Source organism: Oncorhynchus mykiss, chromosome 19 (genome assembly GCF_057628025.1).
Source record: "Oncorhynchus mykiss isolate SJ-2025 chromosome 19, ASM5762802v1, whole genome shotgun sequence".
Lineage (NCBI taxonomy): Eukaryota > Metazoa > Chordata > Actinopteri > Salmoniformes > Salmonidae > Oncorhynchus > Oncorhynchus mykiss.
In genome coordinates, this window is record NC_143040.1 from 64,663,386 (window position 1) to 64,686,774 (window position 23,389).

Genomic DNA, 23,389 nt, shown 5'->3' on the forward strand with positions numbered 1-23,389 from the left:
CAGCTGCTGTCTGAACTTGTCGACTGCCTCCTGAAAAAGCCACTTCTAAGGCGTGACTCAGGCTGGTCTGTCTGGTTGGAAATGGTCCACACACACACACATACTGAGAGCGTGTTTGATACACACGTAGAGGCTAGGTCATGGTCGGGGAAGCCTTGGGCAGAAGGTTGTGGGGTTTTCGTTTTAGTTGGGCATATTTGTTAGGCTGTGTCAGCCGGCTGGTGGCTGCAGGTGTAAGTGGTGAAATTTGGATAGGGTGAGTCAGCCCATTTAACTGACTAAGCTGCTGTCCTTCCTACTTGACTTAGAACCTCTTTGGGGGTGTATGCAGCGCAGAACATACACACCGCTGTTTCCCTTAATATCACTTAGCGTACAGTACACACACACACACACACTGTATGTCCCGCAGTGTTTATACCTTGCTGTCCCCTGTCTCCTGTAGGAGTATGATGAGCTGGTGGAGTCGCAGGTCAAACTGGAGGAGAAGCTCCAGGAGCTAGAGGCCAACCCACCCAGGTAAAACTTGAGCGTAAAGGCCTGTTGTGGCTCCATTTCTTAACCCCTGAACTCCAGCGTATTCTTAAAACCTCTTAAGGATCGGACCCGTTTTCTATTTTTTTTGGTCCATCATATTTGAAACGCAGAAGGCCATAATATAATATTTCAGTTTAGGCTCAATTTAGCAGTGTGTGCAAAGTTTCAGATTGATCCAGTGAAGTATTGCAAAACTTGACAATATTTTGTATCAAGTCTGCCCAAATGTGCCAAATTGGTCAATTGACACATTTTCAAGTACATAACTATAGAGATCATACAAAAATGATATGGTAATACAACATTTAAGTTTACACTTTCCCAGGAATGTCATACATGATGGATCATTAGCTTATACACTAACTTTCACACATCTAGATGGTCAGGCAGGGTGGGTGTAGAGCCAGAGACAGCAGGGGTTCAAACTGGAGAACCCAATTCCTACATTTGAATATAAAAATAGATTTTATCAAACAAAACTATGCTACATTTTATCTCTGGGACCCTCAAGATGACAAATAAGAGCAAGATTACTGAATGCAAGTACATTATTTACCTTCAGAGGTGAATGTATCAAACCAGTTGCCGTGATAAAAGTGTTTTGTTGTTGTGCACTCTCCTCAAACAATAGCATGGTCTTTTTCAACGGTAATAGCTACTGTAAATTGGACAGTGCAGTTAGATTAACAAAAATGTATGCTTTCTGCCCAAATAAGACATGTCTATGTCCTGGAAGGTTTGATGTTACTTACAATGTCATGCTAATCACATTAGCACATGTTAGCTCAACCGTCCCGGTTTAGGGACACCGATCCCGTAGAGGTTTAAGCGTGGGTGTGCTCTAGCCTGGGTGCCAGGTTGTTTCTGCTCTTTTGCCAGCTCTTTATGGAATTGTCATGCCAATGTTTGGCTTTAGACGAGTGTGGGAGCGAGCTACAGGCGGGTCTGGGAGCGGGCTACAGGCGGGTGTGGGAGCGAGCTACAGGCGGGTCTGGGAGCGGGCTACAGGCGGGTCTGGGAGCGGGCTACAGGCGGGTCTGGGAGCGGGCTACAGGCGGGTCTGGGAGCGGGCTACAGGCGGGTCTGGGAACGGGCTACAGGCGGGTCTGGGAGCAGGCTAGATGTGTTCGCATCCATCCTTTCTTTATCTAACCCTCTGATAATCTCTCCACAGTGACGTGTACCTGTCATCCCGGGACAGACAGATCCTCGACTGGCACTTTGCCAACCTGGAGTTCGCCAACGCCACACCCCTCTCCACCCTCTCGCTCAAGCACTGGGACCAGGTACACTCCCACTCACACTCACTCATTAAAGGTTGACTTAGCGAGATGAGTTGCATGTTAAAAGTAAACACAATATCGGGTGAATTTTGGCAACCGCTAAGAGCGTTGAAGCTCGAGGCTAAACTTGTCAGCTCTTTTGCTCCAGTAGCTACCAGGTTGTAGCAGCGTGAAGCGCAGATACTGTGTGACTGTGTGAGAGCAAAGGATTGAATCACGCGCATCTCATTATCTACGGTGCTGCTCATTGCAACATCATCTGGCTGAGTCTACCTTTAAGATTTCTTCTTGCCCTTCCACTAAACCAATCTGTCTTGTCCTGGCACATCCACACTAGATCAGATGATGACATCAGTATGCACCTACTATAAATTGCTATTAGACACCAGGTCCAGTTGAATCTAGGCCATTCAAACCACCAGATTAGTCTCCATAAACCACACATAACTGACATTGAGCCCGTTTGAATGTTTTCTAGTCCCTGTAAACCATATATAACCCACATTTTGTTGTTTTTTTTCTCCCTCCCTCTCCTGTCCAGGACGACGACTTTGAGTTCACAGGCAGCCACCTGACAGTGAGGAACGGCTACTCCTGTGTCCCCGTGGCTCTGGCCGAGGGCCTGGACATCAAACTGAACACTGCAGTACGGCAGGTTCGGTACACAGCCTCTGGTAAGTTTACAGGATGTGTGTGAGTAGCTGTCTTTGTTTGTCAATCTGTGTCTCTTTTTGTTCATGTGTGTTAAACTAGACCATGTGTATATCTCCAGGCTGTGAGGTGATAGCAGTCAACACGCGCTCCACCACCCAGACGTTCATATACAAGTGTGACGCGGTGCTGTGCACCCTACCCCTGGGTGTCATGAAACAACAGCCCCCCGCCGTGCAGTTTGTCCCCCCCCTGCCCGAGTGGAAGACCGCAGCTATCCAGAGGATGGGCTTTGGAAACCTCAACAAGGTACAGGACACCCCTCCAATTGGCGTTGAAACACTTTGCGTCTCTGTTATGTTTGGTGTTTGTCCTGAGGTACAAGTCCTTTGGGTCTCTGTTATGTTTGGTGTTTGTCCTGAGGTACAAGTCCTTTGGGTCTCTGTTATGTTTGTGTTTGTCCTGAGGTACAAGTCCTTTGGGTCTCTGTTATGTTTGGTGTTTGTCCTGAGGTACAAGTCCTTTGGGAGTGTTGCTGCTAAAACAAGGTACTGAAAATCCCTCACTGGGGTGCTGTGACATCTTGTGTCTCTGTTGTCTTGGTGTGTGTCTGTTTATTTTTGGTGTTTCCACCCATCTGGACTGAGATGGATGGAAGACTCATTTTGCAGTCTTGCTGCTGTGTCCTTGAAGAAGGAACTTGACCTTCAGTGAGAAGCCTGCTGCTGTAAAAATGGATGTGTCTACAGATAAAAAGCCTCTTGGCTCACTTGATACTAAACTACCAGGAAGTGAAGTAAAATTCAGATAATCTCTCCCACTGTTAAGACATGTATTTCACTCATTCAGTCACCCTATCAATTTACATGAGCATCTTTATTACATTGTATCAAGCATTATTCAGCCTGGGGGTTTTGGACATAGTGCAGAGAACAAGGTTTTTATTATTATGCCCCTGCACCACTCTCCCCGGATTGGAGGACTTGTTGAAAAACGGAAATGAAATATATACAGTGCCTTGCATAAGTATTCACCCCACCTTGGTGTTTTTCCCTATGTTGTTGCATTACAACCTGTAATTTTAAATAGATTTTTGAGAATTTACAATGACATTGTCGTGGAAATTCTACACAGGGACACTCAAAGTCAATGTTAAATGAATCATTCTTTATTAACAGCATGCTGGAGATGCATAAAGTACCTGTCTGAAGAGAGCTCCTCCGGGGCGATCCCGTTAGGTGTCTGTGTAAGCAGTATATAAGACGAGTTATATTTGCATTTATCTTATTCATTATTCATCATTAATGTTTGGTTCATGCATGTGACCGACCAATACCTCACAAGGCTTCTTCTCTCCAAGCTGAGACCTTGAAACTGAAATATCCCTTTTGTTCTCAAACAATGTTCTGGGCGTATTGCCAGATTGCAGATACTGATAGTGAGGATTCCTCCAAGGCACGATCAATCAGTCACTTGCAAGAACACAGTCGAATTGGTTATTAGAAAAGCACAAACATACAATGTTTCATCACAGCATGCTCCCTCAACTTAAGACTTCTGTGGCGTTGTGTGACGAAACTGGACATTTTAATGCCCCCAGCACAAGGTGCACCTATATAATGATCATGCTGTTTAATCAGCTTATAAATATTCCACACCTGTCAGGTATAGGAATTATCTTGGCAAAGGAGAAATGATCCCTAACAGGGATATAAACAAATTTGTGCACAACATTTGATAGAAATAAGCCTTTTATGCGTATGGAAAATCTAAGATGTTTTATTTCAGCTCATTAAACATGGGACCAATACTTTACATGTTGTGTTTATATTTTTGTTCAGTGTATCTAAAAAAAAAAAGAATCTTAACAAAATGTAATTTTGACATTATGGGGTATTCAGGCCGTAACACAACAAAATGTAGAACAAGTCAAGGGATGTGAATAGTTTCTGAAGGCACTGTGGATATACAGTACCAGTCAAACGACACACCTACTCCAGGGTTTTTCTTTATTTTTTACTATTTTCTACATTGTAGAATAATAGTGAAGACAACACAACTATGAAGTAACGTAATAACTAAAAAAGGGTTAAACAAATCAAAATGTTTGAAAAATCTCAAATCTAAGTAGCCACCCTTTGCATTCTCTCAATCAGCTTCACCAACAGTATTGAAGGAGTTCCCACATATGCTGAGCACTTGTTGGCTGCTTTTCCTTTACTCTGCGGTCCAACTCATCCCAAACCATTTTAATTGGGTTGAGGTTGAGTGATTGTGGAGGCCAGGTCATCTGATGCAGCACTTCATCACTCTCCTTCTTGGTAAAATAGCCCTTACACTAAGAGTAAACCAGATGGGATGGTGTATCGCTGTAGAATGCTGTGGTAACCATGCTGGTTAAGTGTGCCAGACAATGTCGCCAGCAAAGCACCATCACATCACCTCTTCTATGCTTCACGGTGGGAACCACACATGTGGAGATCATCCAATCACCTACTCTGTCTCACAAAGACACGGCGGTTGGAACCAAAAATCTCACATTTGGACTCGTCGTTTCTTGGCCCAAGCAAGTCTCCTCTTCTTATTTGTGTCCTTTTTAGGAGTGGTTTCTTTGCAGCAATTCGACCATGAAGGTCTGATTCACACAGTCTCCTCTGAACGGTTGATGTTGAGATGTGTCTGTGACTTGAAATCTGAAGCATTTATTTGAGCTGCAATTTCTGAGGCTGGTAACTCTAACGTATCCTCTGCAGCAGAGGTAACTCTGGGTCTTCCTCTGGCGGTCCACATAAGAGCCAGTTTCATCATAGCGCTTTATGCTTTTTGCGACTGCGCTTGAAGAAACTTTAAAAGTTTCCCAGATTGACTGTCCTTCATGTCTTAGCATAAGGATGGACTGTTTCTCTTTGCTTATTTGAGCTCTTCTTGCCATAATATGGAATTGGTCTTTTACCAAATAGGGCTATCTTCTGTATACCACACCAACCTTGTAACAACACAACTGATTGGCTCAAACGCATTGAGAAGGAAAGAAATTCCACAAATGTACTTTTAACAAGGCACACTTGTTAATTGAAATGCATTCCAGGTGACTACTCATGAAGCTGGTTGAGAAAATGCCAAGTGTGTGCAAAGGGTGGCTACTTTGAAGAATCTCAAATGTTCTTTCATAGTTTAGGGTTTCATTATTATTTGTTATTATTCTACAATATAGAAAATAGTAAAAAATAATAATAATAATAATAATAAGAAGAAGAAAAACCCTGGAATGAGTAGATGTCCAATCTTTTGTGTGTGTGTGTGTGTATATATATGTATGTATGTATGTATGTATGTATATATATATATATATACCGTTTTTTTCTTAATTGGACTGGACTCCAAGTGTATCGGCCCATCAATGAATCACTCCGGTCTTAGTTGAGACAAACCCATCTTTCCCAGTACATTACCGTTTTACTCTGTCCTTTTGCAACACATCCTTCTATTTTACTGATGTCTTACGAGGGTCTTGAACCTCTATTTGGACCATTTCTACAGAGATTGCCTCTTAAAATAAACACTTTACCTAAGAGTATAATCATATTTCCCTTTGATTAATTATAGTTTTCCGGATCTCCTAACAGTACAGTTTATAGGTCCATGTGAACACAGACATTATGACTTAACAACCACTCCTGGACCTGATGCCATAAAGCAGTACCAAAAGAGATGATCTATTGATTCTGTTCCCTCATGGCAGTCTGCACAGAGCTGACTGTCCAAAGCTCCATATATTAAGCATTCCTTTTGTGGCGAGAATTTTATACAATAGTTTAAATTGAAAAGAACGGCTCGATGCGTCACTTGTAAATCAGTTCATAAACCCGTAGCCATGGTATTGGGACCTTTAGACTTGTTCCCAACTGTCATGAATTTTATGAAGCATAGTTGTCAAACCTATCGACCTTAACTGATACATTTTATGATTTATACTAGTCATTTTAAGCCATGGATGGTTTTTCATTGGAGGCAGACAAAAACCAATTCATTACTTTGAGCAATTGCCTCTTCCATTTTTGTGCCAGAGCTGCGATGAGTTGGTTATACACCTCCATACACCTTGAATTGCTGGTGTAACAGTTTCACAGTCCTTATTTACGATGTCGTTCATAAACATGATACCTCCCTTATACATTTGTATTATTACATTGGATTTTAGCCATATTATTTGCTCTTTTATTTGTTCTACATTTTCTGAAGGATGAAATTGGAATTGTAACCAACTCTTTATGGCTTCCATTTAAAAAAATAAAAAGTACAAGGTTACCTCTCTCCCCAACACAGCTATTTATCCTGCTTTATAGCAATTCAGGGAGAGAGGAATGTTTGCGGGTGAGTGAGTGTTTTGGAAATCTGTTAGTAATCAGATAAGAGTCCTCCCCCACTCTCTCTCGCTCCTCTTTTTTTCTTCCTGAGCCCTGATGTGCATCATCTACTGCAGAGTTTCAATCTGCTAATTCGGCTGCAGCAGAAAATGCTGCATTATTATGCAATGAGACCTGTTTGTGGCACCTCGTGGCCACCAGAGGGAGCTCCGTCTGGATCACTTGAATGGAGCAATCTGCTTCTAATGACAGCGTTTGCATATGAAAAGATTATTGTGCGTGAAATGGGTCTTTAAACAACTTCTCACAAATATAGAACAGGCAGTTGGAACAATAGAGATTTATATAATTCAGTTGCGTTTAATACTGTGGGTCAGAACGATGTTGAAATGCAGTTGCTCAGACTTCACATTTGGTCTGGTTCCAACTTTCCCTTTGGTGTCTCCTTATAAAACAGTTCAATTCTGATTTCTGACACTTCTGGTTTCGTTCTGATCACTAGTGTCATCAGAAAGGCCTAGAGCTCAGAATTTCCCTTAATCTCTGGCTCCCTGCCCAATTTATTGACTCATTGCTCAACTCCAAACTGTGTCTGGGAAACTGTCCTGAATAGACTGGTATCTGTGGGGTGTATTGAGTCACTCATGCTGCTGTATGTTCCTCCCGTCACCAGGTGGTGCTGTGTTTTGACCGTGTGTTCTGGGACCCCAGTGTGAACCTGTTTGGCCATGTGGGCAGCACTACAGCCAGCAGGGGAGAACTCTTCCTCTTCTGGAACCTTTACAAAGGTGAGTAGGGCTGAGTGATATGGACAAAAAAATAGTTATGTTTTTAATAATAATAAGTTCACAATTTCCTGCACTCATTTGAGAATTTCCACACTGACACGTAGTGCTGCTAGATATAGGCAAACAATCTAGGCCTTATTTTTTTTTACCAAATGTTGCAATTGCATTGTGATTTAGAGCAAAACACTTGGGTGAACTGTTGGAATCATTTGAAATTGAATGATTATTCAAATTCAAAATTTACAATATAATAGTGGGCACTTTGAATACAGTGTTTGACTTGACAACAAATGAAAATGCCAGGGAGGAGTTATTGTGACAGGGTAGGAACCGAAGTGTTGACAAGTGTTTCCTAGGGGACTCTAATCTTTGGCTACATTGAATGTTTTCTCTGAGAAACTTCATGTAGCTAACATTCTTCCTTCACATATTCATCTTTGATTTAGAAGATACTGTTGCACAAAAAAACATGCACTGGTATTATCAGGCTGTATTGCTAGTTATGTTTGCTCTGACTCAGTACATTTATTAGCTACCTAGCGACTAGTATTAGCGGCTAACAAGGTTTAGGCCCAACTTACTAAGAAAAGACAAACTGATAGTGTAATTATATTAAGAAGCAAAGTGAAATCAACATTGTTGCATGTGCTGCATTGACCATGCAGACGGAACGCAAGTGTCTCGTGCTCAAGGAAAAACAAATGTGCTCCTTGAGTGTCCGGGGGCGGGGCTAAATCTATGGAAAGCGGCATGGAGAGAGAGAGATGACTCCAGTAGCAAAGTCAACTATAAAAATGGACATTACACACGGCATATCACATTTAACAAACCAAACATTGAAATACCATTATAGAAGGTAAAGTAAAAACTCAAACCAGTCCATGTAAAATACAGTATACCACCCAGCCCTAAAGGTGAGCACAGTGGACTAGTCAGTTCTTTCTGAACTGTGACTTTGTTTTGATCTCCTTCATTGCACTACTGATCAGGTGAAAGCCAGCCTGATGATGAGCTTCTTCCACCATGTGGTTTTCAATTGTCAAGTCTTCTCCTGTGGCAGATAAAGGAGAGGATAGATTTATAAGCAACTGAGTTAGAGACATTGATATTTGGATGTAGTCACACATTGTCTTTTTGACAGAATTTCCTTCTCTAAATTACTATTACATTTTCAGTGGTGGAATAATTACTCAATTGTCATCTTTACTTTTACTCAAGTATATCTTAATAGAAAATGACTCAAGTAAAAGTGAAAGTCACGCATTAAAATACTAAAAGTATCTGGTTTTAAATGTACTTAAGTACAGTGGTGGGAAAATGACTTAAATGTCATACTTGAGAAAAAGTAAATGCCATCCATCAAATTCCTCATATTAAGCAAACCACATGGTACACTTGTCTTGCTGCTTGTTATTTACAGACAGCCAGGGGCACACTAACACTCAGACATAATTTACCAACGCAGTATTTGTGTTTAGTAAGTCTGTCATAGCGATATATTGATAGGTTCGTGAATTGGACCATATAGCTGTCCTGCATTTGAAATGTAACAAGTACTTTTGGGTGTCAGGGAAAATGTATAAAGTACAGATTTTCTTTAGGAATGTAGGGGAGTAAAAGTTGTGGCAGCACGTCGCCTAATGGTTCAATTGTTGGGACAGTAACTGAAAGGTTGCTAGATTGAATCCCCAAGCTGACTAGGTAAAAATCTGTCGTTCTGCCCCTGAACCATGCAGTTAACCCACTGTTCCTAGGCCGTCATTAAATAAGAATTTGTTCTTAACTGACTTGCCTAGTTAAATAAAATACAGTACAGATACCCCACAAAATGACTTAAGTAGTACTTTAAAGTATTTTTACACAACTGCCTTTTTGACAGTGTTACTGCGAAATTGACCCATGTGTGTGTGTGTCCCCCAGCCCCCATACTGCTGGCGCTGATGGCCGGAGAGGCGGCCGGCATCATGGAGAACATCAGCGACGACGTCATTGTCGGACGCTGCCTCGCCATCCTCAAAGGTATATTCGGTAGCAGCGCAGTACCTCAGGTATGTGTGAATTTGCTTGTTTTGTACATAAAAATAGAATAACACTCAATATGGCCGCCACCGGTCCTCCCACCACGTAACGTAAACTTGAATCATAATATCAATTTCTATAGTTTGAGTCCTTTCCAACCACCAGTCAAATACATCATGAAAAAATGGTTCATATGTAGTTATTCGTGTTGGAACTGTCTAGTGTTTCCCAACCATGTTTACTGGAATCTAATATCGGTATGGAAACTGTCTTTTCTTTGTTGTCACGGCAGCCCAAGGAAACGGTGGTGACGCGTTGGCGTGCCGACCCCTGGGCGCGGGGCTCCTACTCGTACGTGGCGGCCGGTTCCTCCGGTAACGACTATGACCTCATGGCCCAGCCCATCACCCCCGGTCCCGCCATCCCCGGAGCGTCACAGGTAACACATGGGACTACTAACACATCTGACCACTAAGAAATACGATACATTACGAGACAGTTTCTCAGATACAAATTAAGCCCAGTTCCTGGGTCAATAAGTACACTCAATGGAAAATCTCCATTCAAAGTGCTTTCAGGTCCAGGAATAGGCTACTTCTGTGCAGTACTCTGCTTTGTGATTAACCTGTCTGGGAACAGGGAACCCCTCGCCAACAGCCAATGAAATTGCAGGGCGCCAAATACAAAACAACATAAATCAAATTTCTCAAACATACAAGTATTAGGCACCATTTTAAAGATAACATTCTCATTAATCCAGCCACAGTGTCTGATTTCAAAAATGCTTTACAGCGAAAGCTCCACAAACGATTATGTTAGGTCACCACCAAGTCACAGAAAAACCGAGCCAAAGAGATAAAATGAATCACTAACCTTTGATGATCTTCATCAGATGACACTCATAGGACTTCATGTTAGACAATACATGTATGTTTTGTTCGATAAAGTGCATATTTATATCCAAAAATCTAATTTTACATTGGCGTGTTATGTTCAGTAATGTTTTGCTTCCAAAATATGCGGTGATTTTGCAGAGCCACATCAATTTGCAGAAATACTCATCATAAATGTTGATGAAAATACAAGTGTTATGCATGGAACTTTAGATACACTTCTCCCTAATGCAACCACTGTGTCAGATTTAAAAAAAAACATACCATGCAATAATCTGAGTACGGAGCTCAGAGCCCAAACCAGCCAAAATAAATATCCGCCATGTAGTCAGCATTTTAAATATTCACTTACCTTTGATGATCTTCATCAGAATGCACTCCCAGGAATCCCAGTTCCACAATCAATTTTTTATTTGTTTGATAAAGTTCATAATTTGTCCATATACCTCCTTTTGTTAGGGCGTTTGGTAAACAAATCGAAACGCACGTGCAACTTCCAGCTGAAAGATCGGAGGAAAATTCCAAAAGGTTAGAATACTGGTCGTAGAAACATATAAAACATTGTATAGAATCAATCTTTAGGATGTTTTTATCATAAATGTTCAATAATGTTCCAACCGGAGAATTCCATTGTCTGTAGAAAAGCCATGGAACGAGAGCTAACTCTCTCGTGACCGCGCGTCACGAGCCTGTGACACTCTGCCAGACCACTGACTCAAAGAGCCCTCATTCCCCCGTCCTTTATAGTAGAAGTCTCAAATGACGGTTGACATCTAGTGGAAGCCTTAGGAAGTGCAATTGGACCCCATAGACACACTGTATTCGATAGGCCAAGCTTTGAAAAACTACAAACCTCAGATTTCCCACTTCCTGGTCGGATTTTTCTCAGGTTTTCGCCTGCTATATGAGTTATGTTATACTCACAGACATCATTCAAACAGTTTTAGAAACTTCAGGAATGTTTTCTATCCAAATCTACTAATAATATGCATATATTAGCATCTGGGACTGAGTAGGAGATAGTTTACTCTGGGCACGCTTTTCATCCAAAAGTGAAAATCCTGCCCCCTATACCAAAGAAGCTGTGAACACTACATATATAAATATAGCTGCAAGCAGCAATGCCAGGGTTCCGTAATGTGCCCACTGTGCCACGATCAGGAAAAATGTCACTTTGCCCTAGGACGAGTTACTTATGTAATGTTTACCACGCTTGCCAAATATCAGAATTCAATTTGATGTATTTTTGATCACTTTCAAAGTATTCTTATCCAGAACCACTGGACCAATCGGCACATTACATCTATGGATGCACATCTTCAAACGCAAGAATCTGTTGCCAAAAGAGTAGCGTTTTTCTCAAAATGGCAGACCTGAGAAATAAGTATAATAATAATAATAAGAAGAACCAGATCAAATATGATAAGGTGTCACCATCACTGCTGAACCCCTAATAACACACTCCACTACTTATTTCTGTACTGGCATCCCACTTTTGATTCGTATATAGTGAATGGAGTGGCAAAGGCCCGAACCCGACATTATTTTGCATACATGCATGTTGTCCTTATGAATAAAGAGTGTAAAGCCCAATCTATTACATCATCAGAACCTTCACCTTGTTCTAAGCCAATGAGAACACTGGATATTAGCGCAAGTTTATATTTAAAAAAAACATACCCGGAACCACCAGAGCATATTTGCAAAATCTCATCCTCCTTAGCAAACCCAAGTCGTTCTGACATGGGAACACTCATATTTCTGTGTTGGTTGATATGTTTGTCACCCCCCCCCCCCCCCCCCCTTCGTTCGCAGCCCGTCCCACGTCTGTTCTTCGCCGGCGAGCACACGATCCGCAACTACCCGGCCACGGTGCACGGCGCTTTGCTCAGCGGCCTGCGAGAGGCGGGACGCATCGCCGACCAGTTCCTGGGCGCCATGTACACCCTCCCCCGACAAGCCACGCCGACTGCTGCCCCTCAGCCCTCCCCCACTGTCTAAAACCCTGCCCCTTTTACCAATGTCCTTCTATGTTCAAGTGATGTCGGTGACTCCCGCTAACTAAGGTGTAAAAAAAAAAATGTGCCTGTCATTTTGTGTTAATGTTTAACCACCATCGATGTTACTGGACAAACAAACTGCACATTCCCAAAGGACCGAGCCAGCACCAGTCATGTCTCGGGCACATCTCTTATCCTGCATCGTTCCCCCTCATCCCTCGACAGTCAATGCAGTTAAGTGGAACCTCCAATGGAACTCTCAGCTGGTTTCGTGTCCCTTCCAGCACCACTAGTTAACCATAGTGCTGTTTGAACAGGCTCATGCTAGGATTTGGTTGTTGAAGGTAATGAAAGATCTTTGGGAGGACAGATCTGGTTCCTAGTCTTATTCCAGTAGGAAGACACTACACTAGGTGTAATGCTAACCCTGGTCCACTTTATCGTCGCCCAGCCCGGGACTTGAACCAGCGACCTTCCTGTTACTGGTCCACCTCCCTAACATTAAATGGATGGAGGGGCTGAAGAGAAGGATCAGCAGCCAATAAGCCACAAAGGACAGCCAATCACTCGCTGATCCATCCCTAGCTAGCATTAGCACTGTTTCACTCCTGATGTATTTTTCTATTAAACATATTCTAGCTGCTACGATGTTGTAGCCTACAGTGCATTGTATTGATTGTTTTAAGGATCATGTTAGTTGTATGCCTCCTACTGAATAGGACCTGTACCGTGTAGGGTATGATGCATAGAGGAGTAGTGGGGGAAAAGATAAATACTATGACTTATGTTGTGAATGTTTTTGTTACTTATTGTATTTAGCAGCTTGTCTTGGTGTATTTTATTGTCGGCGTTGCATACCCTTTTGATATGTTTTCAACATTTGGGTATACAAATCTAATAAATGCATGTGTGTCCCCAAAAAATGGTTCGTTATTGAACAGGTTCAGATAGTACCTTCCTGTTTCACTTCTTCCATTTCATGCCTAGTGAACACAACCCAGGCAATTATGAGTGGAGGAGATGGTCAATGACTTGCTTCCCAATCATCTCCTGAAGTGTACACACTTTCAAAGATGATCTATTAAATTGACAAGCTAGTCGAGGTGACTGCTCTAACCATGGAAATAGATGTCAATGATTCAAGGAAGGCAAGAGCAGGTGGGACTATTCTAGCCAATGAGAGGGCAGATAGTTGTGCCTGTAGTTCACACATGTAAATTGTTTGTCTCAAAGTTGCCAGAATGCCACATGCATTCACTTGTAACAGCCTGGAAACTTCTATTAGATCAAATAGACCTCCATACAAAAAAAGGGCTTATCTCAGACATATTTTGGGTGGAGTAAATCTCTCGCTTGGCTACTTCCAACAAATCCATTGGTTTAGTGGAGGCATGGGCTAGTGGGAGTTTCCACCATACATCTTAGACGTTCATCTGTGTTTCCTACCTCCAACAATGCTCACTGTTGCCCCTAGTGGCTGGTTTCCCAGACTAGATGTAACATAGTAAACATAAATCCAGGAATAAAATGTGTTTGACATGTTACATTTGGTATGGTTACATGGAATAGGTTACTGAAGGCAAAAACAAAAAGGAGGGTGGTTGGTTGGTTGTATAATGCAAACATCTGGCAACCCAAAGGTTGCGTGTTTGAATCTCATCACGGACGTTTGCCACAATTTGGAATTTTACATATTTAACTTTTTCCTTTCAAATCAGTAAATGGTAGTGAACAAGTGCACACTTTGGGAAGAAAGAGAGAATTGGGATATCGCCGCACATGTCTGATCTGGGTGGCCTCTTTATGTAGCACAGTCCTTTGACCCTTCTGACCATTGGCCTGCTCCCTGGAGCATGTGTGTGGTGGCCGGGCAAGGCTTTGGCAACCAACGCCATTGTGGGGGTCTGATGGACCAAAGGAGAAATTGCACTAGGTGGTTTGGGAACATAGTTTAGTACCAGTACCCTTATATTATTAGTGAGATTTTCCCTGGGCATGAGGGCCCCTCGACCACAGTAGGGAGGTTTGACTTAACTATAGTAACTTTGGTTGGGAAATATATTGAAATAGCTCTCATCAAGGTTGGCACTGGGTTATTTCCATGTGTGGTTCACCATGGGGCCAGGGTAGAAGTTGGTGGCTAGTGGGCTTTACGTTATTATACACACACACAACAGTTTCCATTGGAGTTCTCAAACACCACTTTGCTCTCCTACTGGCAGGTGTATGTCTCCCTGCTGGTCGAGGTTAGTTACACAAGGCTGAGGCCTGTCTGAACGCATCTCCTCCAACAGCCTTGTGACTCACACTGCAGCCTGTACAGACGTCACAGGTGGGGTGAAAATGTGTACACACACACACACACACACACACACACACAAGAGAACAAAGAAAAGCAGATGCCAGTCACAAGATGTGACAGCAGTTCCAAGAATCAACTCGTAGACGAGGTACTCGGACCAAAGTCAGGATGACAGAATTAATGGAAAATAATCTATGGGCACATAAAGCGTCAAAATGCAGGCCCTAACAGGTAGCGAGTCATGTAAGCTTGTGTTCCTTATTGTTTTAGAACCACTTTGAAACATAAATCACATCTGTCTGTATACAGGAAAGTACTGCACAGACATCCGCCTCCTGTTTTTTTCTCTTACATTTTAGTCAGTTAGCAGATGCTCTTATCCAGGGCAACTTACAGTAATGAGTGCATCCATTTTCACATTTGTTTGCTGTGAGAGTCGAACCGGCAACCCTGGCGCTGCAAGTTCCATGCTCTACCAATTGAGTAAATATTCCTAGGTTTATATATTAAAAAGTTGGATGTTGAAACAGTTCTTTCACACCATACGAACTTGCACAGATTACAATTTTGCATAGAGGATGATTAATTTGTATTCTTGACACACACAACATTTAGGTCACCCACTCCAGATGGGACCTGTGTACCATGCTCAGTGGTTCACAGTGAAGTCCCTATCCAGCAGATGGCCTGGTGATTATGATCTGATTCAACCTCCACAGTGGTTCCCCAAACCTTTTCTGCATTGTGACCTAAACTAAAGCCATGTAGCACATTTCCAGAATTCAATTAATGGGATAATTCACACTCAGTTTGTACCTATGATGTGCTGGGTGTCTTCACAACCGTTTTAAAATAATTTTTAGACAAACTCGTAAAAAATATGCATGCTATCACAACATGCTAATCACAAATATGCATGCTATCAAATGCACTGTGTGAACTGGGCCAACCCTTCATTTGGGCAACTGCTGTTACTAATCCAAGTCTCCAGAACAACTCTATAACCCTTATACTAGACCTGCTGGCCGTAAGACTGTCAGGGAACAAGCTTAGCCTTCTCACTACCTGGTGGAGCTGTTTAACAGAGAGGCGTGTGCTGACTAGGCATTCCACAAGTTTTACCATCACCTGATGTATTTGCCTAATTTATCTGCTAGTTTGCTTATCTTGCACACAGTCAAACGCCTCTCTCTAGACAAGCCAAGTGCAGGTGGTATAAAGCAATGGAAGTGTTGCTCACACACACACAGGTGCTGTCAAATCGTTAAACTAAAATGAGTTGGTTGGGTTTTCCACTTTCCCATAACACAAAGTATAGTCAAGAGACACAAAAACATGGTTACAAACAGGTAGTTTATTTTATTGGAATACATAATCCACTGTACAGTTGGCAGCTTCGAGAGAGACCTACATGCAGAATGCGGTAAGATTAAACATGCACTAACGTATATTATCCAAGGACAGAAAAAGCATCCCGCACAGTTTGCCGTTTATCTCTGATGCTCAGAGCAGCGACATCCACAATAACCCTGTTGATCTGATTTCATAAGAAATGTTTCTCTCTTTGATATGACCATAGGTTCCCTCCAGCCGCTTAAGAGTCATTTCTTAACACACTGCAATATAAAATACACGATATCCAACTTGATCGTACAGGACGAAATTCCTCTGTGTGTCTATGTGGGAGTGTGAGTAGGTGTGTGTGGAGAATATCCAGTTGTTCATGTTGGAGTGTGTGTAGGTGTGTGTGTCTCGAGGCCTGAACATCTCTTTCTTTGGCAGCACTTACATACAGCACACAAGATGAATAAACCCTGAATGCATGAGAGAGAAAACAGAGAACCTGTTAGAATGACTGATTCCTGAACCACTAATAACAGGACGCCACATGGAGAATGACTTCAGACTGCGTGGACAGAGCAGACACGCTCTTGATAAAACGTACATTACTCTCAAATCGACAGAGACTATGACAAGTCTCTGTTGGCTTGCCATCTCATAGCTCGAGATCATGACATCTCTCACATTTAAAAAAAAACAAAAAACAGGAAGTACTCTCCAGGAGTGCATTAATGAGAAAGATGCATATCTAGCAACAACAAAATCCTACATATATTTCAATAAGGCCCACTTTACAAAATTACAAGATTTTCTTAAATAAAATCTATCCGATACAGCTTCCAAAATAAGACATCTTTTGTTTTACAAAACTGAAACAAAAAAATACATGAGTTGAAAACAAAAGAAAACCCTCAAATGTAATATTTCCCCTTATTTCAGCAGAAATAGTTGAAGAGACAGGGTCTCCATCTTGGAAAACACTGGCGCTGTCTCAGACTGTAAACTGGACATACTATGGAATGATTATGGCACAGTTTTAGAAGGCAGAGACACACAAAGTGCTCAGGAAATCAATTGTAAAAGAAGAAAAAGAAAAGGACTTTATAATAATCTGTACAATAAACGTGACAATCCACAACTCCTCACATTATCAGACAAGTTGTTTCACAATTGCTCCAAGCAACTTTTTCAATTTGGCCGGTGCAGAAACACACATTTAATATATATCATCTTTGATGACCATACATTCAGCGAAGAAAATAAATCAAAGAGTGGAATACAATTCTCAGGGATAAACGCAAATGCAATGTCTTAATTATGTAGGGTCTTAATTATGTAGGGTCTTAATTATGTAGAGTCTTAATTATGTAGGGTCTTAATTATGTAGAGTCTTAATTATGTAGAGTCTTAATTATAAAGAGTCTTAATTATGTAGAGTCTTAATTTAAGTGCTGGTTAAGTGCAGATTACCGTTTCTGATGTCCAAAGACACCACGAACCCTCGCCTTACAAAAGAGGCCTTACAGAACGAATGGCAAGTCACTCCAAAGAGCCATTTCTGCTCTCTGGTCCCGCTCCACTAACTAACTACATTCTACGCTACCTTGTAAGAGAGGAAAAAAACAATGGCTCGTAAATAACAGATGTTTATACACCAGAAGTTACATAATGAGGAATGTTAAGAGTTTAGTTCTCATCTAAAAAGTTGGCTGAGGTTTTTCCTGTCTAAACCTAGTCTCCCTCTGTCAGATTAGGTATGATCGGAGAAAGTCAATCTCCCTACAGCAGCGATCACTCTTGATTATATGAGCAGACAGGGGTGCTGGCCTTGCATCATAGGATCAATGAAATATGATGATAGCCGACCCATGGTGATGTAGGTCTAATGGGAATGACAGCCTGTGATGTTCCTGGGCTCAACTTTGACACGGGCCTCTGAAATCAGCATCTCGTTAAGATTGGCTAGTGAACTCCAGCCTACTGCAGCCTATCAAACTGTCCCCAGTGAGTGAATCGCAACAAGAGTCTGCACAGACACTTTTATATGAGCATCACACATAAACCCTTTGGCTATGATGGACAACCAGCACGTGGATTTTGGTTTACACATCGGCGCAAGCCAGTTCTGACTGGCACTCATCAACTGCCTCCATTTCGGGTTAGTGCTGGCCGCTGCCAAATCGTTTTGCTTTCCTCACAGTATAACCCCCAAAGTCCAAGGGAAAGACGCGATTAGCTCCAGCCTTGACGTTTGACCTTTCGGCTACCCGGGGGCTGTATATCAGTGTCTGCCGGCAAGCTTTGGCAGACTGTAAAACGGCTCTCAGACCTAGCAATACTTATCACGGTCGTTAAGAATCAAGGCATTCTTGGAGGGGAAGGAAGAGGGGGAAGGAGGAAGGGGAAGGAGGAGGGAGGAAGGAGGGAAACTGGAACCACTGCAGGAAAGAAGGGATGAGGTCGGAAATACAGATTTGGAACGAGTGGCCTTCTGACAGTTGTCATCCTGGTAACCGAGGACTGGTCAACAACAGAAGCCTTCTGAAATGGACAAGTCATCACGTAGCCCTTGGCACATCAGCACCGGGCTTCTGAACAACATCAAGTGGTGTGTGTGTTTGCACTGAACACATGTTCACAGGATGGGCCAGTAGCCGTGTAAGGGGCCACATGGCAACACTAATGCTTTATGATGCCGAGCTGGAGCACTTCTGACCGGCAAATAGAAAGATGAGAACATCTTGGGCAGCGAACATTATTTTAATGGGTCCTTTGAAGATTTTTGGGGGGAAAACAAAAAATGATTCAATTCAAAAGATTGGGGGTATTTTACTCCTCAGTAGATTTTTCTTCAATTGAAACCACAATGGTCTTCTATAAAATATTCTCTACAAAGGTGAAAATCTTTGCAAATGTGTAATGACTGCATTCATTATACTTGTCCACACAATCTTTAGCCCAACCTTGATGGAAATACTAGGGAGTAATTCACACAGCCTAGGCTCAACAGCTTAGTAATGTGTAGCCAGCAGGAGGGGAATTGCACCTCACATTTCCACAAGGTTAGAGGAATACAACGTGGTGATTTCGGGGTTAGGGGTGATTATATTTGCATTCTTTGTGTGTAATTGACTTCTTCCATTTCCCATAATCAATACACTATGAAATCTAAAGGACTGTAAATGGTAGGTCCCCATCACCAAATTGCAACATTCACAATGACAAAAATAGGTATATGCATTTTGTGGTAAATAACAAATAAATATGAAAGCTAACAGTGAAACGGCTGGTCGGCTGCTACTACACAGGCAATGCTGAATGACAATGACTGACCAGTATCAAGGGGAAACTTCCTACCAGAGTTTGTAGTTCAGAGTTTACAAAGTATTGCCTGTATGAGTACATCAGGTCTCACCACCTGCCAGACTACTTGTGTTTCTATGGCAACCCAGTGATCTCTGTTTCTGTCCAGAGTGACAGAGAAACCTCCCTAATCCAACAATGAAAAGTCCAGTTTAAATATTACAACAAAATACACTTCTACAGAAACAGGGAGAAGTTGAGACGAATCGCACCGCAAACACAGTCGCGTGTATCTGGACTGATTGTTCCTTTTGGTGATTGGAGAATTTTTATGTCTGATTGGCTGTTCACAGCAGCACAGCACATTTTACTGCTAGATCCAGGGCATCAGTTACAGTTGGAGGAAAGTGCGCTGAAGCAGAGCACCATAGGAATAGCAGTCCTGTTCCAGATGACAAATGCATGTCCCCCAAGCTTAAATAAGTACAATCCATCATTCATTGAGTGCAGACAAAAGGGGGTGGACCTTCCTTTCTGCTGTGTGTCACAATAGACACATTCTAAAGTCCAGTTGAGCAGGGGGAAGAGACGGTGGAGAGCAACATGGAGCGAATTACTGAGGAACCAAATGAAGCACAATTTGAAGGTTGTTGACCAAAGTACTTGGCTATTATCTTCCTTATTGCATAGGGACAGATGTTGAAGAGGATATTGAGTTTGCAGCCTATAAGAAAATAAAGAACGTGTCTATGACAGGGTCCTTGTCTTTGTTGCCCTTGAAGCAGACAACATGCTGGGAAACTGGAGGCACATGGACTCCAAAATGCTCCTCTTATACATTATGTTGAAACATGCAAACTTCCCCAAAGCCCTACAGTCAACCCTCTTTTAGGCCCACATTATGCATTCTCTGGGACGATAGTCATGTTTGTAGGTTAAAAATAGATATAGGTGTATGTGTACAATGTGCAAAATAAACCTTGCAAAAACTGCTATGGTTGTCAGTATGCAGCAAACACATGGTCAAAAGCTCACCAAATTAAGCAAAAAAACATACACATTTCTGAGATCAGAGGACATTTAAAAAAAAAAAAAATTGAAGTATTCGCTCCTTGTTTTTGGTCACATCTTGGTGCAGCTTGGGGGAGCGCCGCTTAGAAGTTCCAAAGTGAGGTCTTGTAACGGTCCATTCTGAAAGACAACAAATCCTTCCTTCCTGTGTCACTCCCCTCTTCTCTCGCCCCCCCACACACACACACCTCTAGACCCAGTCACCCGAGTGAGCGTCTCTCCCTTGTCAAGTCGGAGCAATACATTATAATACATCAGGTAGGAGAAGAAGCGGTGGTGAGGACCACTCCCTCGCGACACTGTATATGGGCATATTATAATACAACTGAAGTGGTCTGTGCAGATCAATGAAGTATATAAACCCTGGATTGCTGACACTCTGTATAAACCACTGAGAGGCTTTGAAACCACCGGTCGGCCATATTGGCACTCCCTAGAATGAGCAGCCCTCCATAGGAATGTATTCTAGAGTATTTCAATGCAATGTTTTAAGGTCAAAATTACATGTATTTAAGTATTTTGTTGTTGTAGTGGGGAGAGTAAACATTAGTACTCTACAAAAAATACTTAAAGGGATATTTTTTCATCACGTTTTTTATTTTTATGTTTAGCTCACATAATATATTTTAAAAGTATTGCCAAAGGTGTCTGTAATAGAATGTCAAAAACGTATGTAGACATTAATAAATGCATTTCCATAGCTTCAAAAAATCAAGATGGCTGCGCGGTGGCTTCGATACAGCACCCAGTTAGTCATCCAGGGTTTATACATGGACGTTATGGTGGAAGGTTTTACAGGTGGCCATCTTGTTTATAGACTCAGACGCATGGGTTGTTGCTGGACAGGGACTTGGCAGGAACTTGCCTGCGACTGCTGTTGCTGGGGGGGGGGGGGGGGGGGGGGGATTAGAGAAGTGGGACGCAGTACATTCCTCCTTGTTGTGCAGTTTGGGGGGAGATGGAGAGCTCTGGAAGAAAAGAGAGCACAAGTCGTACACTCAGAGAGGGCTGGCTGACATCATTAGAGTAGGAGTAATTAAACTAGCACATCCTTTGATTAAAGTAACGAGTGCAGTCAAGCAGTCCAGTGGCTCAGTCTGGAATCATATTTTTATCCTCTGGCCGAGTTCTAAAAAGATTCCCACCATAGAAATACAGTAGTAGTCATGGCTATTACAGAGCTTCAGTGAGATGAGAAGATGACCCTTCCTGTTGTAATAGTCATGGCTATTACAGAGCTTCAGTGAGATGAGAAGATGACCCTTCCTGTTGTAGTAGTCATGGCTATTACAGAGCTTCAGTGAGATGAGAAGATGATCCTTCCTGTTGTAATAGTCATGGCCATCAACTGACGAGACAACAGGAAGGATCATCTCATCTCACTGAAGCTCTGTAATAGCCATGACTATTACAACATGAAGGGTTATTACAGAGCTTCAGTGAGATGAGAAGATAACCCTTCCTGTTGTCTAGTCAGTTTAAACACTATACAGCAATAACCACACACACGGCTCGGTACATTTTGTGGTTTTGGGGTCGTGGTTCTGTACTTATTGCGGTTTTGGGGTTACGGTTCAGTTTCGGTAGAGCAGGAAAATGAAATGCCAACAGTCACTGTAGTTAGTTTGAGTTTATTTAAGAAAATCCAAAGTGTTGGTATTTCTACCTCCAAATATGATCATGAGTTATATAATGCCCGATGAGAGCACCGACAGGAGTACCAACACTTGGTATTATTTTAAATGGAAAAACACGATTACTCGCTAAAATAAAGTTCAATATACATGTGAAATCAACATGTGAACATGGTTCAGACATTTTATATGTCTATGCTATTATGTTTCCTTACAAAGAGAACAATATGTGCACTGACTCTCATAAAGGAGGCATCTTTAGCAAGATACTTCTCATTTCGTGCTCCAGGGTAATGTGATGGGCTGTCTGCAACCCTGGAAGTCCATCCATCTGTAGTAAGCGCTACACAGGGTGCGCTGGTCAATTCACTGACAACTTCAGCTGATTTAGCTTGCTTATATAGAGCGCGTACTACCTGTTTGCTGAAATGGGTGCCGAGGGTGAAGTTCGTAACGTGTCCCGAGCACTTTCACTAGCTGTTGAAACACCCTATTCTCAACCACTGAGAATGGACGCATATCCGCGACTATAAACATACCTATAGCTCTTGTAATTTATTTGGAGTTTTTTTTTTGTGCGTTTACATCTTGCTCCAGTCGACGTAAATGTGTCAACGTGTCTGAGGTGTTGGCAGCTGCATAGGCTATTCTGGTTGAGCAGTGGAGACATACTCTCTGTCCATCATGACGGACCCTCCACCTCGTTCCCGCTCCAGAATACAGGCCTCGGTGTAACGCTCATTCCGTCGACGATAAACACGAATCCGACCCTCACCCCTGGTGAGACAAAACCGCGATTCGTCAGTGAAGAGCACTTTTTGCCAGTCCTGCGACGGTGGGTTTGTGCCCATAGGCGACGTTCTTGCCGGTGATGTCTGGTGAGGACTTGCCTTACAACAAGCCTACAAGCCCTCAGTCCAGCCTCTCTTAGCCCATTGCGGACCGTCTGAGCACTGATAGAGGGATTGTGCGTTCCTGGTGTACCTCGGGCAGTTGTTGTTGCCATGCTGAACATGTGCCGCAGGTGTGATGTTCGGATGTATTGTTACACAGTCTGCCACTGCGAGAACGATCAGCTGTCCGTCCTGTCTGTCTGTAGCACAGTCTTAGGCGTCTCACAGTACGGATATTGCAATTTATTGCCCTGGCCACATCTGCAGTTCTCGTGCCTCCTTGCAACATGCCTAAGGCACATTCACG

General features: G+C 42.4%; 2 protein-coding genes across 9 annotated transcripts in view; one reads left to right on the forward strand and one right to left on the reverse strand.

Moving 5' to 3' along the window:
- Window positions 1–13,461, forward strand: part of kdm1a (lysine demethylase 1a) — a 24,843-nt gene extending 11,382 nt beyond the window's left edge. For all 7 annotated transcript variants that reach the window (XM_036955113.2, XM_036955115.2, XM_090211514.1 and 4 more), the window contains 8 exons: window positions 446–519; window positions 1,712–1,823; window positions 2,362–2,494; window positions 2,593–2,780; window positions 7,512–7,626; window positions 9,547–9,674; window positions 9,938–10,084; window positions 12,354–13,461. In XM_036955113.2, the coding sequence (XP_036811008.2) occupies window positions 446–519; window positions 1,712–1,823; window positions 2,362–2,494; window positions 2,593–2,780; window positions 7,512–7,626; window positions 9,547–9,674; window positions 9,938–10,084; window positions 12,354–12,539 (1,083 nt within the window). In that variant the 3' untranslated portion in view covers window positions 12,540–13,461. The remainder of the gene's footprint in view (window positions 1–445; window positions 520–1,711; window positions 1,824–2,361; window positions 2,495–2,592; window positions 2,781–7,511; window positions 7,627–9,546; window positions 9,675–9,937; window positions 10,085–12,353) is intronic.
- A 2,713-nt stretch (window positions 13,462–16,174) lies between these two features.
- The window catches only part of LOC110498152 (leucine zipper protein 1), a 67,890-nt gene continuing 60,675 nt past the window's right edge, over window positions 16,175–23,389 (reverse strand). For both annotated transcript variants that reach the window (XM_021574764.3, XM_036955120.2), the window contains exon 4: window positions 16,175–21,523. The gene's annotated coding sequence lies outside the window, so the exon portion shown is untranslated. The remainder of the gene's footprint in view (window positions 21,524–23,389) is intronic.